This window comes from Ranitomeya imitator, chromosome 1, assembly GCF_032444005.1.
Source record: "Ranitomeya imitator isolate aRanImi1 chromosome 1, aRanImi1.pri, whole genome shotgun sequence".
Classification (NCBI taxonomy): domain Eukaryota; kingdom Metazoa; phylum Chordata; class Amphibia; order Anura; family Dendrobatidae; genus Ranitomeya; species Ranitomeya imitator.
In genome coordinates this window covers 602,542,658-602,569,779 of record NC_091282.1, presented here as the reverse complement: position 1 = coordinate 602,569,779, position 27,122 = coordinate 602,542,658, and the positions used below count along the sequence as shown (strand labels likewise).

The window sequence follows — 27,122 nt, the reverse complement described above, 5'->3', positions numbered from 1 at the left end:
GGAGACGTCACTTACACCCTGGTCGTATCCTATACATCCCGCTCTACCTGTGTGGAGATGTCGCTTGCACTCTCGTTGTATCCTATACATCCCTCTCCACCTGTGAGGAGACGTTGCTTTTACCCTGGTCATATCCTATACATCGCGCTCCACCTGTGGGGAGACATAAGTTGCACTCAGGTTGTATCATATATCACTGCCACTCCACCTGCTGGGAGACATTGCTTACATTATGGTTGTGTCCTATACATCCCGCATCACCAGTGGAGACACGTCACTTACACTCTGGTTGGATTCTGTACATCCCGCTCCACCTGTGAGGAGATGTCGCTTACACCCTGGTTGTATCCTGTACATCTCGCTCCACCTTTGAGGAGACGTCTCTTACATCCTGGTCGTATCCTATACATCTAGCTCCACCTGCGGGGATAAGTCGCTTTCACTCTGGTCGTATCTTATACATCCCGTTCTACCTGTGGGGATGCGTCGCTTACACTCTGGTCATATCTTGTACATCCTGCTCGAAGATGTCGCTTACGCACTGGTAGTATCTTATAAATCCCGCTCCACCTGTGAGGAGACATCGCTTACTCTCTAGTTGTATCACATACCGCTGCTACTCCACATCCCGCTCCACTTGTCGTGATACTAACTCCTTTCATTTCACCATAACTTTCTGTGGCATCAGCAGCCTACACAGTGCCCCCATGTGGCTGACACTCTCGCCCTTGACACATGGGAAGCGGGTTTATTTCATGTACAAGTAATTGGCTTCGCTTCTTATATAAAAAATTGATCATGGAGTAAAAGCAAAACGGCAAAGCACATAAACATCTGAGGACAGAGGGCCAAGCAGAATCCCCTCCACGTATGCACAGGCCAAAGAGAGACGTCCAGCGGGGACATGAGGAGCAGGATGACCACACCAGAGAAGTAACTGACCTCTTCCTGGGGTGACGGCTGTGGCCTGCTGGGGAAGGGCGAGGGTACAATGTCTTCCTGACGCTCTCACAGAGAACATAGTGGAAGCAGCAAAGATAAATAAGAGCAGCCGCTACTGAAACTAAAAATGTCCCAAATCTGGAGACATCCCCATGAACTAATTGCAGAAAAATAGATTTCTATTACACATAGGTTACATATTTATAAGGTCCGCCCACAAGGAGCAAGGTCAGAAGGAAGCACCTGGGAGCCTTGTAGGTGGGAAATGTGGGCTCCATGCTGGGCAGGGAAGGTGGTGGGACATTAAGGCACTTGGTGGCTTTAGTAACCAATGGTCTGACGCCCCCGTCCCCTCAGTTGTCCATTCCGCTGCTCTGCCGCTGTTTGATAAAGGCCATACCATGTGTACGGAAGTGAGTGTTGAGGTTGAGCTGACTGTCAAAGCTTTTATTACAGACCTGGCAGGTCAATCTCCGTTCAGAGGACTCTTCCATCTTGTGGGTGGGCTCTGTCTCCTCTTCGGCCACATCCTTCATTTTGTGCATCATGAAGCGATGGCGGCTCAAGGAACCCTGCGAGGTGAAGCACATGCCACACTCTCTGCACTGGTGAGAGCTCTCGCTGGTACAATGCTGGGGGATGTGCTGCCGGAAGTCAGCCAGGCTGCCAGTCTTGTAGCCACAGGCTCGGCATTGAAAGCTGCGCTTCGGTTTCTGAGGGGCAGGCTTATTTTTCAGGGTTTCATCGCTCCCAGACTCATCTGATGAGAGTTTCCTCTTCTTTGATGAGACCTGTGGGGGATTCATAGAGTCTTAGTTTACAAGGTGCAAATGGCAAGCACTGAGGGTAAATGGCCGAGGCTGTAAGACCCACACACCCCATGAGGAATGAATCAGACTGTGTCTCGGCAAGAGACGGACGAGTACCACCCCATGAGGAAGGAGCCTGTCACTTCAGGAGATGGACAAGTATGTCCCCACCATTCTCTACCTCGTCACTGTAACCCCACACACCCCATGAGGAAGGAACCTGTGTCCCTTCAGGAGTAGGACCAGTACCACCCCGCCATAGCCAGTATGTATGTGGCCGTCACCACGGTAGTACTCGTCCGTCCCCTACCTGGACACTGTAACTCTACACACCCCATAAAGTATGAACCCGACTGTGGCCAGGCAGGAGACGGACAAGTACCACCATGCCATAGCTAATATGTATCACACTACCAATACTGGCCAGCCGCACCATTCCCTACCTGGGATTTGCTGCTGTTCCGAGGCACCAGGACCTCCTGGCTCCGTGCCTGGTCTGTCACTTTAATGCCGTGACGCACTTGAATGTGCTTCTCGAGAATCAGACGGCTGCTGAAGGTGCGCTTTCCCTCCGTGCAGTACCTGAGAAAGGGGGCATAGTGTCATGGTAGATCACACCTGAATACTGGAAGGGTTCATGTGCCCCACACACAGCGGGCATCTACCTGCATGGGTACACTCGCTTAATGCCCTCGTGATTCACTCGGACGTGACGCCGCAGACTGGGGGCAGAGCAGAAGGAGCGTTCACAGAGACGGCACGGAAACTTCTTCACAGACTGGAAAAGAGCAGAAGACTAAGAAACCCTCGGGTCCGCAGACTCTAATCTCAGAGCCCTGCCCTGTCCTCTCCCACCTCCCTCCACACAGCCTGCCTCGTCCTTTCCCACCTTCCTCCACTCAGCCCCCCTGTCCTCTCCCACCTCCTTCCACACTGCCTGCAGCCCCCCTTCTTCTCCCACTTCCCTCCACATAGCTTGCAGCCTCCCAGTCCTTTTCCACCTCCCTCCACACAGCCCGCAGCACCCCTGTACTCTCCCACCTCGCTCCACACAGCACCCGTCTTCTCCCACCTCCCTACACAGAGCCCCCCTTCCTCTTCCACCTCCCTACACAGTCCGCAGCCCAAGTCCTCTTCCACCTCCCTACACAGTCCGCAGCCCCCGTCCTCTCACACCTCCCTTAACACAGCCCGCAGCCCCCCATCCTCTCCCACCTCGCTGCACACAGCCCAAAGCCCCCCGTACTCTCCCACCTCCCTTCACACGCCCCCGCAGCCCCCCCGTCCTCTCTCACCTCCCTCCACATGGCCCCCAGCCCCTCATCCTTACACGGCCCGCAGCACCTCTGTCCTCTCCCACCTCCCTCCACACAGCCCGCAGCACCCGTCTTCTCCCACCTCCCTCCACACAGCCCCCCTTCCTCTCCCACCTCCATTCACACCCCCCTGAAGCCCCCCGTCCTCTCCCACCCCCCTCCACATGGCCAGCATCCCCCTCATCCTCTCCCACCTCCCTCCACACGACCCGCAACCCCCCCTTCATCTCCCAGCTCCCTCCACACAGCCCCACCATCCTGTACCTTCACAGCCCACAGGCGCCCCCCCCCCCCCCCCCCCCCGCATCCTCTACCTCCATAAAGGTAGCCCGCAGGCCCACTTGTCCTCTCCTTCCTCTGTCCATACAGCTGGCAGCCCCCGTCCTCTCCTTCCTCGGTTTACACAGCGCGCAGCCCCCTACTCCCTTCATACCCCCGCATCCCCCCCCTCCACTGTTTTCCATCGGCTTTCTGACCTTCCCATGTTCCTTCTTCATGTGCAGCATGTACTCGTCCTGCTCAGGGAACCATGAGTGGCAGATCCCGCATGTAGAAGCCCCCTCCCCCCCCATCCACTGTTTTCCCTCGGCTTTCTGACCTTCCCATGTTCCTTCTTCATGTGCAGCACGTACTCATCCCGCTCAGGGAACCATGAGTGGCAAATCCCGCATGTGCAGCAGTTGCTCCTCTGTCTGGGGGGCCCTGGCTTCTGTACGTCTTTAGTCTTGCTCTTCTTCTTTACTTCGGGGGAGCTAGGGGGATCTGAAGATGAAGACTCCTCCACCTCTGGCTCCGGATCCGATTGCTTACTCACAGGAATCTCCATGGGCTCTGGTTTGGGGGTCACTAGCTCCTGAGACTGTGGGGGGTCCTCCTTCACCACACTGTTATGTGTCGTCTATAAAACACAGGAGACATAAGATGCCGGCCCCCGACACACCCGTGAGGGCGGCCCCCCACACTGTGGGCTCTTACCTTCAGATGCTCAAGCATTGTGCGCTTCTGGGCAAATAGCAATGGGCAGTCTGGGCACTTGAAGACGCTCACCCTCTGGTTTCCCAACTGCTGATCAAAATGGGCATGATCCAAATGGGAGCAGAGCAAAGGCTTGTGGGTAAAGACGGTGTCGCACATGGCACACTTATAGATCATCCTGGGGAGTAAGAGACATGATCAGCCCCTTCTCCCAAATGAGCGGCGCCCACACACTGCCCGCCACCTACTTGGCCTGTTGGTTGTTAAATCCCGGGTGCTGGGTGTAAATGTGGGCATGAGCGCTGGGTGCAGACTTAAAGGCCATGGGGCAGACTGGACACTTATGGAAAACCTCACAATGAGACGTCTGAATGTGAGACTTGATGGAGTTTACTCCTCCAAACACCACGGAACAGCTCTGGCACCTGCCAAGGACACACGGTGTTAACAACCAGGCACGACATGGGTCCCACCATCCTATCTGACCACCCCTTTAAGACAGTACCTGTAGCCAATCCTCCGTGAGAAGTGGAGACAGATCTCCTTCAGGTGAGTCTGAAAGTTTTCAATGCGGAAGTTGCCCCCACACTCAGGACACACATTTGGGGGGCTTTGCTTGTGCATGCGCTGGTGTGCTTCATAGCTGCATCGATTTGGCATCATCATAGGGCACAAAGAACAAACCTGGAAGAAGTAATGACAGCAACTGACTCCATTATCATCCCGCCACCTCCCACTAGACCGTGCCTCGTCGGACCACTCCCCTATCCAGTCCAGTACTCGAGGCACAAAAAAAACCATTTACCTCTGAATCAACTCTGAAAAAGCTGTGACCACCAATCAATAATATAGAATAAAAAGCAGGGTGTGATTCTAGATTAAAAATTAACTTTTAATAAACTCGTTAAAAAATTGTAGACCCAAATAATCAAAACACATAAAGGACTCACAGTACGTCACATTTCAAAAGAAGAAATGCCAATATGACAAATAAATCGAACTGCCTCAGACCTCAATATCCCAAGATCCCTATGAATAAATCTACAATATCACGGAAACATAAAGGTCCGTTATCAGCTGGCAGTGCAGAAAAATATCAAATTTCACATCACCTGGTCATTTGGTAGATCAGACCACACTTCACCTGGTCATTTGGCAGATCAGACCACACATCACCTGGTCATTTGGCAGATCAGACCACATGTGCTCTCTATATATGCATCTATTACTAGCAATGACCGCTCAAGATGGTGTGTGAAAAAAGTGAACAGTTTCACCCTATTGTTACATATAACGAATAAATGACCGTCTTTAACTGGTGTAAAGACTGGGGAGATGGCACATCATTATCCATACAAATACCCCATCAAAGAATATCACCAGTTTTTAAATCATGACCCTCAAAGTAACGAAAAGGTATACTTCCCTACGCGTTTCGTTTTTCTCTACTCATCAGGGGAAGATTCCTGTAATTCTCCATTGAGATAGGAGGTTTATTTAGCAAGACGGGGTGCTGTGACGTGTAGACCGTCACAGCACCCCGTCTTGCTGAATAAACCTCCTATCTCAATGGAGAATTACAGGAATCTTTCCCTGATGAGTAGAGAAAAACATGTGACCTGTGGGGAGACGTTGCTTACAACCTGGTCATATCCTATACATCCTACTCTACCTGTGACCTGTAGGAAGTTGTCGCTAACATCCTGGTCGTATCCTGTACATCTCGCTCCACTTGTGGGGAGACGTAACGCTCTGGTCATATCCCATACTTCCCTTTCTACCTGTGACCTGTGGGGATGCGTTGCTTACACCCTGGTGATATCCTATACATCCCGCTCCACCTGTAGGGAGACGTCACTTACACCCTGGTCGTATCCTATACATCCCGCTCTACCTGTGTGGAGATGTCGCTTGCACTCTCGTTGTATCCTATACATCCCGCTCCACCTGTGAGGAGACGTTGACAGCACCCCGTCTTGTGGAATAAACCGCCTATCTCAATGGAGAATTACAGGAATCTTCCCCTGATGAGTAGAGAAAAACGAAACGCGTAGGGAAGTATACCTTTTCGTTAATTTGCATTGGGGGTCACTATATAAAAACTGGTGATATTCTATGATGGGGTATTTGTATGGATAATGATGTGCCATCTCCGCAGTCTTTACACCAGTTAAAGACGATCATTTATTTGTTATTTGTAACAATAGGGTGAAACTGTTCACTTTTTTCACACACCATCTTGAGCGGTCATTGCTAGTAATAGATGCATATATAGAGAGCACGTGTGGTCTGATCTGCCAAATGACCAGGTGATGTGTGGTCTGATCTGCCAAACGACCAGGTGATGTGTGGTCTGATCTGCCAAACGACCAGGTGATGTGTGGTCTGATCTGCCAAACAACCAGGTGATGTGTGGTCTGATCTGCCAAATGACCAGGTGATGTGTGGTCTGATCTGCCAAATGACCAGGTGATGTGTGGTCTGATCTGCCAAATGACCAGGTGATGTGTGGTCTGATCTGCCAAATGACCAGGTGAAGTGTGGTCTGATCTGCCAAATGACCAGGTGAAGTGTGGTCTGATCTGCCAAATGACCAGGTGAAGTGTGGTCTGATCTGCCAAATGACCAGGTGAAGTGTGGTCTGATCTGCCAAATGACCAGGTGAAGTGTGGTCTGATCTGCCAAATGACCAGGTGAAGTGTGGTCTGATCTGCCAAATGACCAGGTGATGTGTGGTCTGATCTGCCAAATGACCAGGTGATGTGTGGTCTGATCTGCCAAATGACCAGGTGATGTGTGGTCTGATCTGCCAAATGACCAGGTGATGTGTGGTCTGATCTGCCAAATGACCAGGTGATGTGTGGTCTGATCTGCCAAATGACCAGGTGATGTGTGGTCTGATCTGCCAAATGACCAGGTGATGTGTGGTCTGATCTGCCAAATGACCAGGTGATGTGTGGTCTGATCTGCCAAATGACCAGGTGATGTGTGGTCTGATCTGCCAAATGACCAGGTGATGTGTGGTCTGATCTGCCAAATGACCAGGTGATGTGTGGTCTGATCTGCCAAATGACCAGGTGATGTGTGGTCTGATCTGCCAAATGACCAGGTGAAGTGTGGTCTGATCTGCCAAATGACCAGGTGAAGTGTGGTCTGATATGCCAAATGACCAGGTGAAGTGTGGTCTGATCTGCCAAATGACCAGGTGAAGTGTGGTCTGATCTGCCAAATGACCAGGTGATGTGAAATTTGATATTTTTCCGCACTGCCAGCTGATAACGGACCTTTACGTTTCCATGATCGATTTATTCATAGGGATCTTGGGATATTGAGGTCTGAGGCAGTTCGATTTATTTGTGATATTGGCATTTCTTCTTTTGAAATGTAACGTACTGTGAGTCCTTTATGTGTTTTGATTATTTGGGTCTACAATTTTTCAACGAGTTAATTTTTAATCTAGAATCACACCCTGCTTTTTATACCTCTGAATCAACCCTCAGACCTCAGACAACCCTTCCCCACACCCTCCCTAGGTCACCCCTCCTCAGCCCCCAACTCCCGCAGCCTCACTTCCCTAGCTCTTAGATCACTCATCAGAACCCCCGCACTCTCCGTAGCTCACCCTTCAGATCCAGATCAGCCCTCGGTCCCTCATTAGTCACTCCTTGCACCCTTCCTAGTTCACCCTTTGGTCCCCTCGACCACCCTCACTAGAGGTCACCCCTCGGAGCCCCCCTCTTCCTCGGACCCTCCCTTGGTCACCCCACGTAGCCCCCAAACTCTCCCTAGGTCACCCCTTGGCCACCGTGTTCTTACTGGCTGTGGTGGCAGAAATCTCATGGAAGTGGAGGGCCAAGGCCTGCCTTGTTCTTACAATGCTCCTTATACTCAAAGCAACGAAAGGTGGAGTAGGTGGACTATACCGCAGGACCCTGCAGACCTCTGAACCCCCCTCCCTTCCTTAGCCCATAGGTCACCCCACATACCCCACCTCGCATCCTCCCTTCCCTAGCCCCTAGGTCACCCTCAGACTCACCTTCCCTTCCTTAACCCCTAGGTCACCGCTCAGACCCACCTTCCCTCACTAGCCCCTAGGTCTCCACTCAGACTCACCCTCCCTTCCCTAGGTCACCCCTCGCACCATCTCTAGGTCATCCCTCAGACACCCCCCGCACCATCCCTAAGTCACCCGTCGGCCCTCCCTCGCACCATCCCTAGGTCACCCCTCGGTACCCCCTCTCACATCGTCCCTAGGACCCCCCCTCAGACCCCCCCTCGCACCCTTCGCTAGGTCACCCCTCGGACCCCCTCCTCGCACCCTCCCTTGGTCACCCCTCGGACCCCCACCCCCGCACACTCCCTAGGTCACCCCGCACTCTCCCTTGGTCACCCCCTCGGCCACTTACCGTGCTGCCGCTGGCTGTGGAGGGGGAAGTCTGTTGAAAGTGGATGGCCAGGCCAGCCTTGTTCTTACACTGCTCCTTACACTCTAAGCAGCGGAAGGTGGAGTAAGTGGACTGCTCTGGCAGGATGGCAGAATCACTGGTTGGGCTGGCAGTAGCGGCAGTGTCCTGAGCTGGGCCAGGCATTGAGGCATTTCCTGGAGTTAGTACAGCCACTGACACAAGCGGTGTGACATCCGGCTGTCCGATCATCTGCTCAAGGGCAATAGGCCTCATGACCAGGTGGGAGCACTGCATGACCAGGCCGTTATCCTTGTGCTTGCGGGCGTGCAGGAGGAGGCTGCACTTATTGAAGAAGACCAGGCGCTTGGTGCAGTGGTTGCAGGTCACCTCGATCCTCATGCTACGGCGGTCGTAGTGTCTGGCCAGGCTCTTCTCCAGGGCGAAAGAGTCTCCACACTCCAAGCAGCGGAAACCGGACAGGGGCAAGCTCAGGCTGGACTCTGCAGGGGGGGTGAGGTTCGGTTTGTAGGTGGGAAGTAAATTTTTGCTGTTGAGGATTTTATTGAAGTTTTCCACCAGACTAGACTGTGTGCGGGAGATGACTGTGCCTGCTACGGCTGGCGTAGGTTTCTGGGACTGCACCATGACTATGGTAGCGCTGCGCTGTGGGCTACTGGTCGTGCTGATAGTAGAGCTGGTAGCTACCTGGGTGGTCATATTCACAGTGGTGAGAGGGGCTGTGCTGGACAACGGCTGCTGCACCAGGTGGATGATGTTCTTGGCCATGACCTTATTGGCCTTGGAGGGCATGACCACCGCCTTCTGCTGAGCCACGCTTGCCGCCATGAGCATGACACTGCTGGCATTCTGAATTGTGGACACAGGCAGGATGGAGCCCTGCAGCTTTACGGCGTTGCCAAGTGGCACCTTCACCACCGAAGCAGCTTCCGCTTTTGATGGACTTGATGGAAGCCCGCTTTTATCTTTCGGTACTGAAATACTGGCGTCTTCCTTGTAGTTAGGGGTGTTTTCTTGACTGGCCTCTGGAGGCTGCGGAGATCCCTCTGACATCTGGGCAGAAGTGATGGTGTCGGAGTCAGAGGACACGCGAGTGACAGTCCTGGTGATACTCCCAGATTGGGTCTTTATGGTTTTGATCCGGACTTTGAGGGGTCGTGAAGAGTTTGATGATGGGGAGCTGATTCCATCTTCCTCCTCGAGGTCACTGGCTAAGCTCCGTGGGCTCCAGTTTGGCTCCTCTTTTAATCCAGGAGGATCGGGGTCACTGCTGGTTTTCGGGTTCTTTGGGGGATCAGTGAACTCCGGATGGGATTCAGGGTTTGCTGGGGGTTTGGACCCTGGACCATCTGCATCATGTGAGGTGTTTTTGATGAATGCAACGTCATTCTTGTGCTCAGGGCTGGTCCACGCAGGTACTGGGGGTTCAGTGTAATGAACAGGAGGGAAAGACTCCCCTGAGGCTGGAAGACTCCCCGAACCCTCATCATCTGGTTCTTTCTTGAAGGAATGCGTTCCTAGACAAATTCCCAGGGATCCGATGCCTCCAGCGACTTTACTGATAGTGAAGGGTGGAGGGATGACTCTAAGGCCTTGATCTGCTGAAGGGTCAGCTGTCGAAGGGCAGAGGTCGGACTCTGGGGGTTCAAATATCAGCCTCTCCTTTAGTTTCACCTCCCGCGGCTTGTCAATCAGTTCAGCCACTCGGTTGTCGATGGGGTTATCCACCGGCGAGAAATCTGTGAACAGCTCTAAGGATTTCCCGGCTTTGGATCTGGATGTCCAGTTCTCTCCTCCATTAGAGGCTGGAGAGGCAGCTGCCAATGTCCGGGACACCTCGGGTGGGTTGAATCCATTCTGAATGAGTCGGGGGCCTAGACTCGGGGGATCCTTTCCATGAAGGTCCAGTAAGTCTGGCTGCTCAGGACAGACTGTGTTCTTCACGATGACGCTGACGGCGGTGATGTCGGCCGGTGGCAGCCCATGTTCGGTGCTCACCGCTTCCCCTGATGGCTTTCCTTGTCCCTCCGAGTCCTCTGGTCCTGAGTGAATCGCTTCATTTGCGTCCATGTCTGGAATATCAAATGCAGCTAAGAGATCATCAAAGTCAGGGGTCTTCATGTCGCCCATGGTAAATTTCACAGAGGGCCTAGGGGAGGACAGAGCCTGATGTTAACCCCAATGTGACCAGACAGAAAATTGAACACATTACACAAGTGATTATAAAGGAGCAGTGCTAGCCCTGCCATTCATACACTCCAGCAGTGGCAGAGTTCATCCCAGCCCTGTCTAGTGAGCAGCCATGTGCAGGACTCCTCAGCCTCTCCTCGACACTATGCCACATGGTACCCTCCCACCACCAATATCTGCAACAGGATCTCCTGTCTCTGTGGGCTGGAAGGACAGACAGCCATTGTCCTGCACATGTAAGGAGGCCAGACCTATATCACATGGCCTGAAAGGGGGCACAGCAGCAGGCTGAGAGACCACCAAAACAAGAAGGGCCACAGTAACAAAAAGCAGGACAACATACAGAAGCCCAAATGTCAGTCCAGTCGGAGGGGAGGAGGGAGCGTCCGCCGCGCAGGGACGGAGGGGAGGAGGGAGCGTCCGCCGCGCAGGGACGGAGGGGAGGAGGGAGCGTCCGCCGCGCAGGGACGGAGGGGAGGAGGGAGCGTCCGCCGCGCAGGGACGGAGGGGAGGAGGGAGCGTCCGCCGCGCAGGGACGGAGGGGAGGAGGGAGCGTCCGCCGCGCAGGGACGGAGGGGAGGAGGGAGCGTCCGCCGCGCAGGGACGGAGGGGAGGAGGGAGCGTCCGCCGCGCAGGGACGGAGGGGAGGAGGGAGCGTCCGCCGCGCAGGGACGGAGGGGAGGAGGGAGCGTCCGCCGCGCAGGGACGGAGGGGAGGAGGGAGCGTCCGCCGCGCAGGGACGGAGGGGAGGAGGGAGCGTCCGCCGCGCAGGGACGGAGGGGAGGAGGGAGCGTCCGCCGCGCAGGGACGGAGGGGAGGAGGGAGCGTCCGCCGCGCAGGGACGGAGGGGAGGAGGGAGCGTCCGCCGCGCAGGGACGGAGGGGAGGAGGGAGCGTCCGCCGCGCAGGGACGGAGGGGAGGAGGGAGCGTCCGCCGCGCAGGGACGGAGGGGAGGAGGGAGCGTCCGCCGCGCAGGGACGGAGGGGAGGAGGGAGCGTCCGCCGCGCAGGGACGGAGGGGAGGAGGGAGCGTCCGCCGCGCAGGGACGGAGGGGAGGAGGGAGCGTCCGCCGCGCAGGGACGGAGGGGAGGAGGGAGCGTCCGCCGCGCAGGGACGGAGGGGAGGAGGGAGCGTCCGCCGCGCAGGGACGGAGGGGAGGAGGGAGCGTCCGCCGCGCAGGGACGGAGGGGAGGAGGGAGCGTCCGCCGCGCAGGGACGGAGGGGAGGAGGGAGCGTCCGCCGCACAGGGACGGAGGGGAGGAGGGAGCGTCCGCCGCACAGGGACGGAGGGGAGGAGGGAGCGTCCGCCGCACAGGGACGGAGGGGAGGAGGGAGCGTCCGCCGCACAGGGACGGAGGGGAGGAGGGAGCGTCCGCCGCACAGGGACGGAGGGGAGGAGGGAGCGTCCGCCGCACAGGGACGGAGGGGAGGAGGGAGCGTCCGCCGCACAGGGACGGAGGGGAGGAGGGAGCGTCCGCCGCACAGGGACGGAGGGGAGGAGGGAGCGTCCGCCGCACAGGGACGGAGGGGAGGAGGGAGCGTCCGCCGCACAGGGACGGAGGGGAGGAGGGAGCGTCCGCCGCACAGGGACGGAGGGGAGGAGGGAGCGTCCGCCGCACAGGGACGGAGGGGAGGAGGGAGCGTCCGCCGCACAGGGACGGAGGGGAGGAGGGAGCGTCCTCCGCACAGGGACGGAGGGGAGGAGGGAGCGTCCGCCGCACAGGGACGGAGGGGAGGAGGGAGCGTCCGCCGCACAGGGACGGAGGGGAGGAGGGAGCGTCCGCCGCACAGGGACGGGGGAGGGGCGTCCGCCGCACAGGGACGGGGAGGGGCGTCCGCCGCACAGGGACGGGGAGGGGCATCCGCCGCACAGGGATGGCGGGGAGGTTGGAGGAGAACGTCCTTGCCCACTGTCCCAGTAGATACACTACATGGGGTATATTTGGGCTCGAGGTACAGAGACTGTCTGCAGCACTGTGAAGGTCAGGAATACATGGAACGGTGTCTAGTAGAGATATATCTAAATACACATTAAGTAAAAAGAAACGCGGCACTCACCCTTTATTTGCTTGTGGAATCGTGCTCTTTATTGGACCGACGTTAACACGTTGTTACATGTCCACACTTCGCGCGAAACGGCCGTCGTCCAACTTTTCATCACCGCACCCTCCTGTACGCCTGATATATTACATGGACATGTAACAACATGTTAACGTCTGTCCAATGAAGAGCACGATTCCACAAGCAAATAAAGGGTGAGTGCCGCATTTCTTTTTACTTAATGTACATTTAGCTAGGATTTCGTGCGAGCTGCTAATCGGACTCACGTGGATCCAAGTCCTGAATGTGTACTCCTCTGGTGCCGTTGATTCCATACCTCTTTTTTTTTTTTTGCCAGAGATACTGTATATCTAAGGCCGGGGTCACACTTGTGAGTGCAATGCGAGAAACTCGCACGGGTCTCTCGCACTGCACTTGCAAGTGTGTCCCCGGCCTAACACACCATGGTGTCTAATCCGGTGATAACTGTGACCCCAGTGTATGCACTGACTTCTCCTCAGCAAGGACCAGTTCGTTCCCAGTACACACCTGTTGGAGCCCTCTGGAGCACGCTCTACTCCACACTCTCCTGTACTCGCTGCTCCGGACACAGGCCGCATTCGCTGACCTGCTGCACCAGGAGCTGCTCAATTTCATGGGAACCGGGCTACACCATGTGACGGTAACATCACAGGGTCAGGGAGGGCCCCACCACAGCAAAACATTTGCTTCCTGCACTGGATTCTGGGAGTGGAGCAAGCAGCACACTTAACACCTTAGCTCCTGGGATCCTGTATACATACAATGGAGACTACAATATATCCCTTCCCAAAACACATGTACCTGATAACAGAGAGGCATAGCTCAGCACACACCTTCCCCAGCAATGACCTGCCCATTCCACATTTACAGGGGTCCCCACCGCCAAACACCCCTCCCCAAGGAAGGAAAGCATTAACATAGAGAGGAACTCCAAAAAAAAAAAAACGAGAGGAGTCCACCGGGCACATGATGGGACCCCTCCAGCCCTCCTCTCCCACCCCCACTTTTTCCTTCCCAACCCTGCCCTGAATACCCCCACATTCAACTCCCCCGAATACCCCCACATCCCCCCGCACGTCCCACATTCTCCTCCCGAATACTCCCACATTCCCCCCTCCAAATACCCCAACATCCTCTTCCCCCCAAATACCCCCACATTCTCCTCCCCCCAAATTCTTCTCCTCCCGAACACCCTCACATCCCCCCCGAATACCCCCACATTCTCCTCCTCCCAAATACCCCCCATTCTCCTCCCCCCCAATTACCCCCATTCTCCTCCTCCCCAAATACCCCCATTATCCTCCTCCCTCAAATACCTCCACATTCTCCTCCTCCCAAATACCTCCACATTCTCCTCCTCCCGAACACCCTCACATCCCTCCCGAATACCCCCACATTCTCCTCCCCCCGAATACCCCCACATTCTCCTCCCCCCGAATACCCCCACATTCTCCTCCCCCCGAAAACCACCACATTCACCTCCTCCACCGGAAAACCTCCACATTCTCCTACCCCACCCGTACACCACCACATTCTCCTCTCAAACCCGTATACCACCACATTCTCCTCCCCAACACGAATATCACATTCTCCTCCCCCAACCGAATACTCCACATTCTCCTCCACCCGTACACACTCAAATTATCCTCCCCTGAATACCACCATTCTACTTTCTGCACCGCCCCGAATACCCACATTCTCCTCCACCTGCTGCCCCGAATACCACCACATACTCCTCCCCCACCAGAATTTCACTAGATTCTCCTCCCTCACATTCTCCTCCACCTGCCGCCTCCATTCTCCACCACCTAAATGTCCACACATTCTCCTCCACCCGTACATGCCCACATTCTCCTCCTTGAATACCACCAAACTCTCCTCCAACATCACCCCAAATACCACTACATGCTCCTCCCACACAGCCACGAGTACCAGCAAATTCTCCCTCCCAAATACCACCACATATCCCCCTGAATATCACCATTCTCCTACCCCCACCGACCTGAATACCACCACATTCTCCTCCCCCTACCAAATAACACCACATTTTCCTCTCCCCACCGCCCCAAATATCCCAACATTCTTCTCCCTCACCACCCTGAATACCACCACATTCTCCTCCCCCACCACCCTGAACATCCCCACATCCTCCTCCCCCATCGAATATCACCACATTCTCCTCTCTCCACCACCCAAATACCACTACATTCGCCTCCACCCACTGCCCTGAATATCACCACTTTCTCCCCTCCCCACAGACCTGAATACCACATTCTCCTCCTCCCCCACCGCCCCAAATACCACCACATTCTCCTCCCCCCATCATCCGAATACCACCACATTCTCCTCCCCCCCATCATCCGAATACCACCACATTCTCCTCCCCCCAACTCAAATACCCCCATCCCCCACAAAATACCCCCACGTCCCCCGAATACCCCCACATTCTCCTCCCCCGAAAACCACCATTCTCCTCCCCTAAATACCCCCACATCCCCCTGAATACCTGCACATTCTCCTCCCCCAAATACCACATCCCCCGAATACCACCACATTCTCCTCCTCCACCCGAAAACCACCACATTCTCCTACACCTCCCGTATACCACCACATTCTCCTCAAACCCGTACACCACCACATTCTCCTCCCCAACACGAATACCACCACATTCTCCTCCCCCAGCAGGAAATCACCACATTCTCCTCCCCCAACCAAATACCCCACATTCTCCACCTACCGCCTCCACATTCTTCTCCACCCAAATGTCCCCACATTCTCCTCCACCCCTGAATACCACCACATTCTACTTTCTGCACCGCCCCGAATACCCACATTCTCCTCCACCTGCCACCTCGAATACCACCACATTCTCCTCTCCCCACCATCCTGAAAACCCCACATGCTCCTCCCCCAACACCCCGAATACCATATTTCCCCCCATCACCCTAAATACCCTCACATTCTCCTCCCCACCTCCCTGAATACCCCCACATTCTCCTTCCCCACCACTCCAAATACCACCACATTCTCCTCCACCAGCTGCCCCGAATACCACCAAATTCTCCCTCCCCCCGAATATCACCACATTCTCCCCTCCCCACGGACCTGAATACCACCACATTCTCCTCCCTCACCGCCCGGAATACCCCAACATTCTCCTCTCCCCACCACCCTGAATACCCCACATTTTCCTTGCCCCAGCCCTGAAAACCCCACGTGATCCTCCCCCAACACCACCACATTTCCCCAATCACCCCTAAATACCCCCACATTCTCCTCCCCCACCACACCGAATACCACCATTCTCCTCCCCACCTCCCTGAACACCCCCACATTCTCCTCCCCCACCACCCTGAATACCCCCACATTCTCCTTTACCCACAACCCCGAATACCACATTCTCCTCCACCCGCTGCCCCCAATACCACCAAATTCTACTTCCCATCGAATATCATCACATTCTCCTCTACCCACGGGAATGAATACCACCACATTCTCCTCCCCCACCACCCCTTATACCACCACATTCTTCTCCCCCCACCTCACCAAATACCCCCATCCCCCAAAATACCCCCACATCTCCCGAAACACCCCCACATTCTCCTCCTCCACCCATATACCACCACATTCTCCTACCCCACCCGTACACCACCAAGTTCTCCTCCTCCACCAGGATATCACCACATTCTCCTCCCCAAACGAATACCCCACAATCTCCTCCACCCAAATGTCCTCACATTCTCCTCCACCCGTACACGCCCACATTATCCTCCCCTGAATACCACCACATTCTACTTTCCGTACCGCCCCGAATATCCACATTCTCCTCCACCCACCACCTCGAATACCACATTCTCCTCCTCCACCAGAATATCACCACATTCTCCTCCACCCGTACACCCCACATTCTCCTCCACCCGTACACCCCACATTCTCCTCCACCCGTACACGCCCACATTATCCTCCCCCTCTGAATAGCACCACATTCTACTTTCCGCACGGCCCCGAATACTCATTCTCCTCCACCCGCCATCCGAATACCACCACATTCTCCTCCCCCACCGCCCCGAATACCAGCACATTCTACTCCCCCCCCCCACCGCCCCCAGAATATTACCACATTCTTCTCCCCCCACCGCCCCGAATACAATCCCCACCCCCCACCGCCTAAAATATCATCAAATTTTCCTCTCCCCACCGATCCGAATACCCCATATTCTCCTCAGCACCCTGAATACCCCACATTCTCCCTGCAACCGCCCCAATACCACATTCTCCTCCTCCCATCGCCTTGAATATCATTCTCCCCACCACCAACCTGAGTACCCCCACCGCCATGAATACCCTCATTCACTTCCCTCACCAGCCTGAATACCACCCATATCCTCCTCCCCCACCTCCCCAGATAACACCACATTCTCCCCTCCGAATATCATATTTTCCTCCCATCCAATGCCCTGAATACCACTACATTCTCCTCTCCCCATCGCCCTGAAAAACCTCACATTCTCCTCCCCCCACCGCCCCAAATACCACATTTTCCTCCCCTCACCAGCCTGAATACCACCACACTCTCTCACCAAACACCACATTCTCCCCTTCCAACCGCCCCCAATACCACCACATTCTCCTCCCCCCACTGCCCCAAATACCACCATTCTCCTCCCTCCACCGTCCCAAATACCCCCACATTCTCCTCTCCCCACCACCACAAATATCCCCACATCCTCCTCTATCCACCACCCCGAATATCAGCACATTCTCCTCACCCCACAACCCTGAATACCCCCACAGTCACCCTCACTGCCCTGAATACCTCCACCATCCTGAATACCTCCATATTGTCCTCCCCGCCACCTTCTCCTCCCCCAACCGCGCTGACTACCCCCACATTCTCCTCTCCAAACCTCCCGGAATATCCCCACATTCTCCTCCCCCAAATGCCAGAATACCCCCACATTATCCTTCCCTAACCGCCCTGAATACCCTCACATTCTCCTCCCCCCCCAAATACCTCCACATTCTCCTCTCCCCACCACCACAAATATCCCCACATTCTCCTCACCCCACCACCACAAATATCCCCACATTCTCCTTACCCCACAACCCTGAATACCCTCAGTGCCCTGAATACCCCCCACATTCTCCCCCCACCATCCTGTATACCTCCATATTGTCCTCCCCCCCACCTTCTCCTCCCTCAACCGCCCTGACTACCCCCACATTCTCCTCTCCAAACCTCGCAGAATATCCCAACATTCTCCTACCCCAAATGCCCTGAATACCCTCACATTCTCCTCTCCCCCACCGCCCCAAATACCTCCACATTCTCCCCCCACCATCCTGAATACCTCCATATTGTCCTCCCCCGCCACCTTCTCCTCCGTCAACCGCCCTGACTACCCCTACATTCTCCTCCCCCAACCTCCCCGAATACCCTCACATTCTCCCCCCCCCCCATCACCCTGAATACCCTCACATTCTCCCCCCCCCCCCCCCCCCATCACCCTGAATACCCCATTCTCCTCTCCGCACAACCCTGAATACCCCCATATACCTCCCACCACCCAGAATACCCACACATTCACCTCCCCCAACCACCCTGAATACCCCGACATTCTCTTCCCTTCACTGAATATTACCACATTCTCCCCCCACCGCCCCTAATACCCCACATTCTGCTCCCCCCACGAATATCACCACATTCTTCTCTTCCCACCACCCTGAATAACACCACATTCTCCTCCACTCAAGGCCACAAATAAAACACATTCTCCTCCCCCCACAGTTCCGAATACCATCACATTCTCCTGCACCCACCGACACGAAGACCACCACATTCTCCTGCACCGACCACAATGAATACACCACATTCTCCTTCCCCACCTCAACAAATACTACTACATTCTCCCCTTCCAACCGCCCCCAATACCACCACATTCTCCTCCCCCCACCGCCCCGAATACCTCCACATTCTCCTCCCCCGCAGCTTTCTCCTCCCTTAACCGCCCTGAATACCCCGTCACGGATCCCACTCCGTGGTGTCACTAATTTGTCACGTACTCGCTCTCAGCACGTGACTTGGGGTTGTGCCTGCAAGGGTAAATCTAACTCCCCTCTCTCAGTCCAGCATTCAACTTCTGTCCTATGCTGTAATGGGAGAATAAATAACACCGACCCAGGCCACACACGCTGCCACCACTCACCGAATACACGGGCGATGAGTCCCAGAAATTACTAATTACTACTGAGTCTACCACTCATACGGATCATACAGATTGAGGCTATGGATTCTTTTAGAACATTCAAGGTTCAACTGTTAAAGTTTTATGCTCTAATGCAAAAAAAAAAAATCAGTGCTTACAGTAAAGAAAAAGGTATAAAAATATGATAATAAAAAGACATACAGGTATGCAAAACAGTATAAAATAAACAGGAGAAAACTTACAGAAACATCTAACTTTGTAGTCTGCTTTCCGCTCCCTGAGGGGGGTTGAATATGGAGTTGGTGGAACACATCAGCTTCCCAGGCTGCCCTCACATGTGAACACGATTCTATGTATACAAGCCTAATTTATAGCTTTACTCTGGAGCTCAGGTTTCTAGACTAGCCCCTCAGGTTAATATCATAATTGCTTGTTTTTTGATTGGACAGCGGCCGCTCCCCCAATGAATATATTATTTGCTCTGAGATTCCCTGTGTAGAAGTTCTCACAGATAGATAGTGTCAGGCTATAATTGACATCTCTTTTCAAAGAGCTAGGAGGTGTCAAATGTTTCTCTTTTTTCTTAATTCCCAGCATGACCCCCTGGCGAGAGTGGAGACAGTAGCCTTTCAAGATATGTATGCTGTGACCTTTGTGAGGCCTGCAGTTTCAGGACAGATGATCAACTACTGCTAGTTACACATATAACCCTAGACATATGCCACTACACACATATAGATATATCACTTAAATGTCCAAAAATAACATAGGGCACTTCATAAACGCTATAACACAAAATCCCATGTAAATATCAATGGGACCAAGAAGAGATCCCACAATAAAGATATAAAATCATATTTTTTTTATAAATAAATATAAAAACAGAACAATTGATAAATACAAGAAATACCGTACAAAGGGACGCCACAAAAATAAAATGAGTATAGGTATATATATGTATATACAGCAACCATTTGCGAATACCTGCTAGTGGTTGACACGATAATCCTATGTCAAAGGAATGCTGACACTATACCTACTCAAAGTTTTCAGAAGATGGGCAACATATATATGGATCAATACCCAGGATCCTAAAGCATAAGGACCCTAACACAATGTTTAATCACCCCAGATAATATATACATGCCACAATCAATCCAATATGCAGGGCATAGCCGCCTCAATAAATCCGGGGGGATAAAGTAAGAACCGGGTACACATTACCTGCCACAGAGCTTCACCCAGGCGTCCCAAACCCCACATTCTCCTCCCCCAACCGCCCGGAATACCCCCACATTCTCCTCCCCCAACCGCCCGAAATACCCCCACATTCTCCTCCCCAAACCGCCCGGAATACCCCCACATTCTCCTCCCCAAACCGCCCGGAATACCCCCACATTCTCCTCCCCAAACCGCCCGGAATACCCCCACATTCTCCTCCCCAAACCGCCCGGAATACCCCCACATTCTCCTCCCCAAACCGCCCGGAATACCCCCACATTCTCCTCCCCAAACCGCCCGGAATACCCCCACATTCTCTTCCCCAAACCGCCCGGAATACCCCCACATTCTCCTCCCCAAACCGCCCGGAATACCCCCACATTCTCCTCCCCAAACCGCCCGGAATACCCCCACATTCTCCTCCCCAAACCACCCAGAATACCCCCACATTCTCCTCCCCAACCACCCGGAATACCCCCATATTCTCCTCACCAATACCACCATTCTCCTCCCCCCTACCGCTCTGAATACTCCCACTCTCCCCCACCTCCCTAAATAACCCCACATTCTCCTCCCCCACCGTCCCGAATACCCCCACATTCTTCTCCCCGCCACAGGCCCAAAACCCCTACATTCTGCTGAACACCCTCTGCATTCTCCACCGCCCCAATATCTTCTACCCCCATAGGCTTCCCCCCCACATTCTCTGAATAACACCACTAAATACTCCCACTAAATACCTTCCCCCTTCCTCAAATACTCTCACATTCACCTTCCCCTGACGCTTTGTCTCCCCCTAACACACCCACCTTCACCTTAACCCCAGGATACCCCTAAATTCCCTGCCAGTCTGAATACCCCTCAATTTTCCCAGCGCCTCGAATAACCCAACATTCACCTCCCCCACTAAATCCCCCCATAGGCTCCTCCCCCAACCACCCCCAGAAGGTAAAAGGTTTTGATAAAGACCTATATGCAAATTGCCTCTTCAGAGAGGAACTCTATAGCGCCACCTGTTGGAAGTAGCGATCCTACAAGTCACAATCAACTCTTACAATATGACTTAGGAAAAAAGCCAAATCAGAATCTCAATTTGCAATATAATGACCTGTCATTAGTTAGGTTCTGAGCTGCCGAGTAGGAACGACAGCAACCAATCACATCACAGCTCTCATGCATGTACCCCAATAAAAGCAGCAACCCGATTTCTCCTCTCATCCAATGTTGCAGGTTGTCAGAAGAACGTGGAGCTCGGAAAAATCAACCAACCCTGCCAATGATTCATTTTCAGCCAATACAGAAAATAAGCCATAACTTTCATGGTGACCCCAGCCATGACATACCAATAGGTGGCACCAGAACCCAGGGACCACTCACAAAGAAGAACATGATGCAATATCAAAGAGGATCCAGCACCATAATAATCAGCTGATGCACAGGAGTGACACCACAAGCTGCCATCTAGCCCGTGCCCCACCCACGAGGGGCGACCACCAGCTGCCTTCCATTTCAGGCCTGCCCCCAAAGAGCCACACTTGCAAACAAGCCCCGCCTTCCCAAATGTGTGTTACCAGACCCCACACCTGTCACAAGGAATTCCACCCCAACACAGCGTTAAATGTCAGACTCCGCCCTCCTAATAGCCCCGCCTCCGAAAATGACATGAAAGCCTTATGTTCGGGTAGCTCGGCACAACTTACCGGGGCTTTCCTGGGAGCTCCTCACAGATGTCCGTCCCCTGGTCCAGGACCGAGGGACGCCGCTAAGCTGCTGAGCCGAGCGCCAGGGTCTCCGGCCGTTTCGTGCTTCTCTGAGCTCAGTCACCGCCCGCTACTTCGCCGCAGCTGTTCCGGTCACTGCACACCGTCATTGGCTACCAGAGCTACCACTCAAACTGTATCCCGCCCCTAACGACCACACTCTCCAATGCTATTGGATTGTCAGCCTATCCCGTGGCCCCGCCCTCTGACCACGGCTGGAAATTGCATCAGTCAGCAGAAGAGATACTTCCGCCCATGTTCCGAACACTTGATTGGCCGGATCCCAGTGTGAGTAAGCCTATTGGTTGAAGTCAATGTCGAGCTCCCCTTTGTCCCGCCTAGCCAAACCAACGTAAACCACGTGATTACGGAACTGAGTTCTTCGTGAATAAACTTTATGAACAGCAGTTTATGTCTGACAATAACAAAATAAAGTAACAGTTTATAGACAAGAGATGTCAACATACAGTAGTGCACTGCCGTCACCAGGACCTGTCACTACAGTAATACACTGCTGTCACTGGAACCGTCACTACAGTAATACACTGCCGTCACTGGAACCGTCACTACAGGAATACACTGCCGTCACTGGAACCGTCACTACAGGAATACACTGCCGTCACTGGAACCGTCACTACAGTAATACACTGCCGTCACTGGAACCGTCACTACAGGAATACACTGCCGTCACTGGAACCGTCACTACAGGAATACACTGCCGTCACTGGAACCGTCACTACAGGAATACACTGCCGTCACTGGAACCGTCACTACAGGAATACACTGCCGTCACTGGAACCGTCACTACAGGAATACACTGCCGTCACCAGGACCTGTCACTACAGTAATACACTGCCGTCACTGGAACCGTCACTACAGGAATACACTGCCGTCACTGGAACTGTCACTACAGGAATACACTGCCGTCACTGGAACTGTCACTACAGGAATACACTGCCGTCACTGGAACCGTCACTACAGTAATACACTGCCGTCACTGGAACCGTCACTACAGGAATACACTGCCGTCACTGGAACCGTCACTACAGGAATACACTGCCGTCACTGGAACCGTCACTACAGGAATACACTGCCGTCACTGGAACCGTCACTACAGGAATACACTGCCGTCACTGGAACCGTCACTACAGGAATACACTGCCGTCACTGGAACCGTCACTACAGGAATACACTGCCGTCACTGGAACCGTCACTACAGGAATACACTGCCGTCACTGGAACCGTCACTACAGGAATACACTGCCGTCACTGGAACCGTCACTACAGGAATACACTGCCGTCACTGGAACCGTCACTACAGGAATACACTGCCGTCACTGGAACCGTCACTACAGTAATACACTGCCGTCACTGGAACCGTCACTACAGGAATACACTGCCGTCACTGGAACCGTCACTACAGGAATACACTGCCGTCACTGGAACCGTCACTACAGGAATACACTGCCGTCACTGGAACCGTCACTACAGGAATACACTGCCGTCACTGGAACCGTCACTACAGGAATACACTGCCGTCACTGGAACCGTCACTACAGGAATACACTGCCGTCACTGGAACCGTCACTACAGGAATACACTGCCGTCACTGGAACCGTCACTACAGTAATACACTGCCGTCACTGGAACCGTCACTACAGGAATACACTGCCGTCACTGGAACCGTCACTACAGGAATACACTGCCGTCACTGGAACCGTCACTACAGGAATACACTGCCGTCACTGGAACCGTCACTACAGGAATACACTGCCGTCACTGGAACCGTCACTACAGGAATACACTGCCGTCACTGGAACCGTCACTACAGGAATACACTGCCGTCACTGGAACCGTCACTACAGTAATACACTGCCGTCACTGGAACCGTCACTACAGGAATACACTGCCGTCACTGGAACCGTCACTACAGGAATACACTGCCGTCACTGGAACCGTCACTACAGGAATACACTGCCGTCACTGGAACCGTCACTACAGGAATACACTGCCGTCACTGGAACCGTCACTACAGGAATACACTGCCGTCACTGGAACCGTCACTACAGGAATACACTGCCGTCACTGGAACCGTCACTACAGGAATACACTGCCGTCACTGGAACCGTCACTACAGGAATACACTGCCGTCACTGGAACCGTCACTACAGGAATACACTGCCGTCACTGGAACCGTCACTACAGGAATACACTGCCGTCACTGGAACCGTCACTACAGGAATACACTGCCGTCACTGGAACCGTCACTACAGGAATACACTGCCGTCACTGGAACCGTCACTACAGGAATACACTGCCGTCACTGGAACCGTCACTACAGTAATACACTGCCGTCACTGGAACCGTCACTACAGGAATACACTGCCGTCACTGGAACCGTCACTACAGGAATACACTGCCGTCACTGGAACCGTCACTACAGGAATACACTGCCGTCACTGGAACCGTCACTACAGGAATACACTGCCGTCACTGGAACCGTCACTACAGGAATACACTGCCGTCACTGGAACCGTCACTACAGTAATACACTGCCGTCACTGGAACCGTCACTACAGGAATACACTGCCGTCACTGGAACCGTCACTACAGGAATACACTGCCGTCACTGGAACCGTCACTACAGGAATACACTGCCGTCACTGGAACCGTCACTACAGGAATACACTGCCGTCACTGGAACCGTCACTACAGTAATACACTGCCGTCACTGGAACCGTCACTACAGGAATACACTGCCGTCACTGGAACCGTCACTACAGGAATACACTGCCGTCACTGGAACCGTCACTACAGGAATACACTGCCGTCACTGGAACCGTCACTACAGGAATACACTGCCGTCACTGGAACCGTCACTACAGGAATACACTGCCGTCACTGGAACCGTCACTACAGGAATACACTGCCGTCACTGGAACCGTCACTACAGGAATACACTGCCGTCACTGGAACCGTCACTACAGTAATACACTGCCGTCACTGGAACCGTCACTACAGGAATACACTGCCGTCACTGGAACCGTCACTACAGGAATACACTGCCGTCACTGGAACCGTCACTACAGGAATACACTGCCGTCACTGGAACCGTCACTACAGGAATACACTGCCGTCACTGGAACCGTCACTACAGGAATACACTGCCGTCACTGGAACCGTCACTACAGTAATACACTGCCGTCACTGGAACCGTCACTACAGGAATACACTGCCGTCACTGGAACCGTCACTACAGGAATACACTGCCGTCACTGGAACCGTCACTACAGGAATACACTGCCGTCACTGGAACCGTCACTACAGGAATACACTGCCGTCACTGGAACCGTCACTACAGGAATACACTGCCGTCACTGGAACCGTCACTACAGGAATACACTGCCGTCACTGGAACCGTCACTACAGGAATACACTGCCGTCACTGGAACCGTCACTACAGGAATACACTGCCGTCACTGGAACCGTCACTACAGGAATACACTGCCGTCACTGGAACCGTCACTACAGGAATACACTGCCGTCACTGGAACCGTCACTACAGGAATACACTGCCGTCACTGGAACCGTCACTACAGGAATACACTGCCGTCACTGGAACCGTCACTACAGTAATACACTGCCGTCACTGGAACCGTCACTACAGGAATACACTGCCGTCACTGGAACCGTCACTACAGGAATACACTGCCGTCACTGGAACCGTCACTACAGGAATACACTGCCGTCACTGGAACCGTCACTACAGGAATACACTGCCGTCACTGGAACCGTCACTACAGGAATACACTGCCGTCACTGGAACCGTCACTACAGTAATACACTGCCGTCACTGGAACCGTCACTACAGGAATACACTGCCGTCACTGGAACCGTCACTACAGGAATACACTGCCGTCACTGGAACCGTCACTACAGGAATACACTGCCGTCACTGGAACCGTCACTACAGGAATACACTGCCGTCACTGGAACCGTCACTACAGTAATACACTGCCGTCACTGGAACCGTCACTACAGGAATACACTGCCGTCACTGGAACCGTCACTACAGGAATACACTGCCGTCACTGGAACCGTCGCTACAGGAATACACTGCTGTCACCAAGAGCCGTCGCTACAGGAATACACTGCTGTCACTGGAACCGTCACTACAGTAATACACTGCTGTCACTGGAACCGTCACTACAGGAATACACTGCTGTCACCAGGAACCGTCACTACAGGAATACACTGCCGTCACTGGAACCGTCACTACAGGAATACACTGCCGTCACTGGAACTGTCACTACAGGAATACACTGCCGTCACTGGAACCGTCACTACAGGAATACACTGCCGTCACTGGAACCGTCACTACAGGAATACACTGCTGTCACCAAGAGCCGTCACTACAGGAATACACTGCCGTCACCAGGACCTGTCACTACAGTAATACACTGCCGTCACCAGGAACCGTCACTACAGGAATACACTGCCGTCACTGGAACCGTCACTACAGGAATACACTGCCGTCACTGGAACCGTCACTACAGGAATACACTGCCGTCACTGGAACCGTCACTACAGGAATACACTGCCGTCACTGGAACCGTCACTACAGGAATACACTGCCGTCACTGGAACCGTCACTACAGGAATACACTGCCGTCACTGGAACCGTCACTACAGGAATACACTGCCGTCACTGGAACCGTCACTACAGGAATACACTGCCGTCACTGGAACCGTCACTACAGGAATACACTGCCGTCACTGGAACCGTCACTACAGGAATACACTGCCGTCACTGGAACCGTCACTACAGGAATACACTGCCGTCACTGGAACCGTCACTACAGGAATACACTGCCGTCACTGGAACCGTCACTACAGGAATACACTGCCGTCACTGGAACCGTCACTACAGGAATACACTGCCGTCACTGGAACCGTCACTACAGGAATACACTGCCGTCACTGGAACCGTCACTACAGGAATACACTGCCGTCACTGGAACCGTCACTACAGGAATACACTGCCGTCACTGGAACCGTCACTACAGGAATACACTGCCGTCACTGGAACCGTCACTACAGGAATACACTGCCGTCACTGGAACCGTCACTACAGGAATACACTGCTGTCACCAGGAACCGTCACTACAGGAATACACTGCCGTCACCAGGACCTGTC

The 27,122-nt window shown here is 53.8% G+C and overlaps 1 protein-coding gene across 2 annotated transcripts; it reads right to left on the bottom strand.

Annotated features, from left to right (window-relative positions):
• Positions 1–728: 728 nt before the first annotated feature.
• On the bottom strand, positions 729–22,018 carry ZNF687 (zinc finger protein 687). 2 transcript variants are annotated; one of them, XM_069768713.1, is made up of 9 exons: positions 21,866–22,018; positions 8,449–10,615; positions 4,548–4,726; positions 4,291–4,467; positions 4,043–4,220; positions 3,666–3,965; positions 2,417–2,529; positions 2,195–2,333; positions 729–1,733 (listed from the first exon to the last, which is right to left on the bottom strand). In XM_069768713.1, the coding sequence occupies exons 2-9, from the start codon at positions 10,594–10,596 to the stop codon at positions 1,296–1,298; spliced, it is 3,672 nt and encodes a 1,223-aa protein (XP_069624814.1). In that variant the 5' UTR covers positions 10,597–10,615; positions 21,866–22,018; the 3' UTR covers positions 729–1,295. The 2 variants fall into 2 exon arrangements, with proteins under 2 accessions (XP_069624814.1, XP_069624805.1); XM_069768704.1 differs by lacking the exon at positions 21,866–22,018 and adding an exon at positions 19,187–19,574.
• Positions 22,019–27,122: the final 5,104 nt, after the last annotated feature.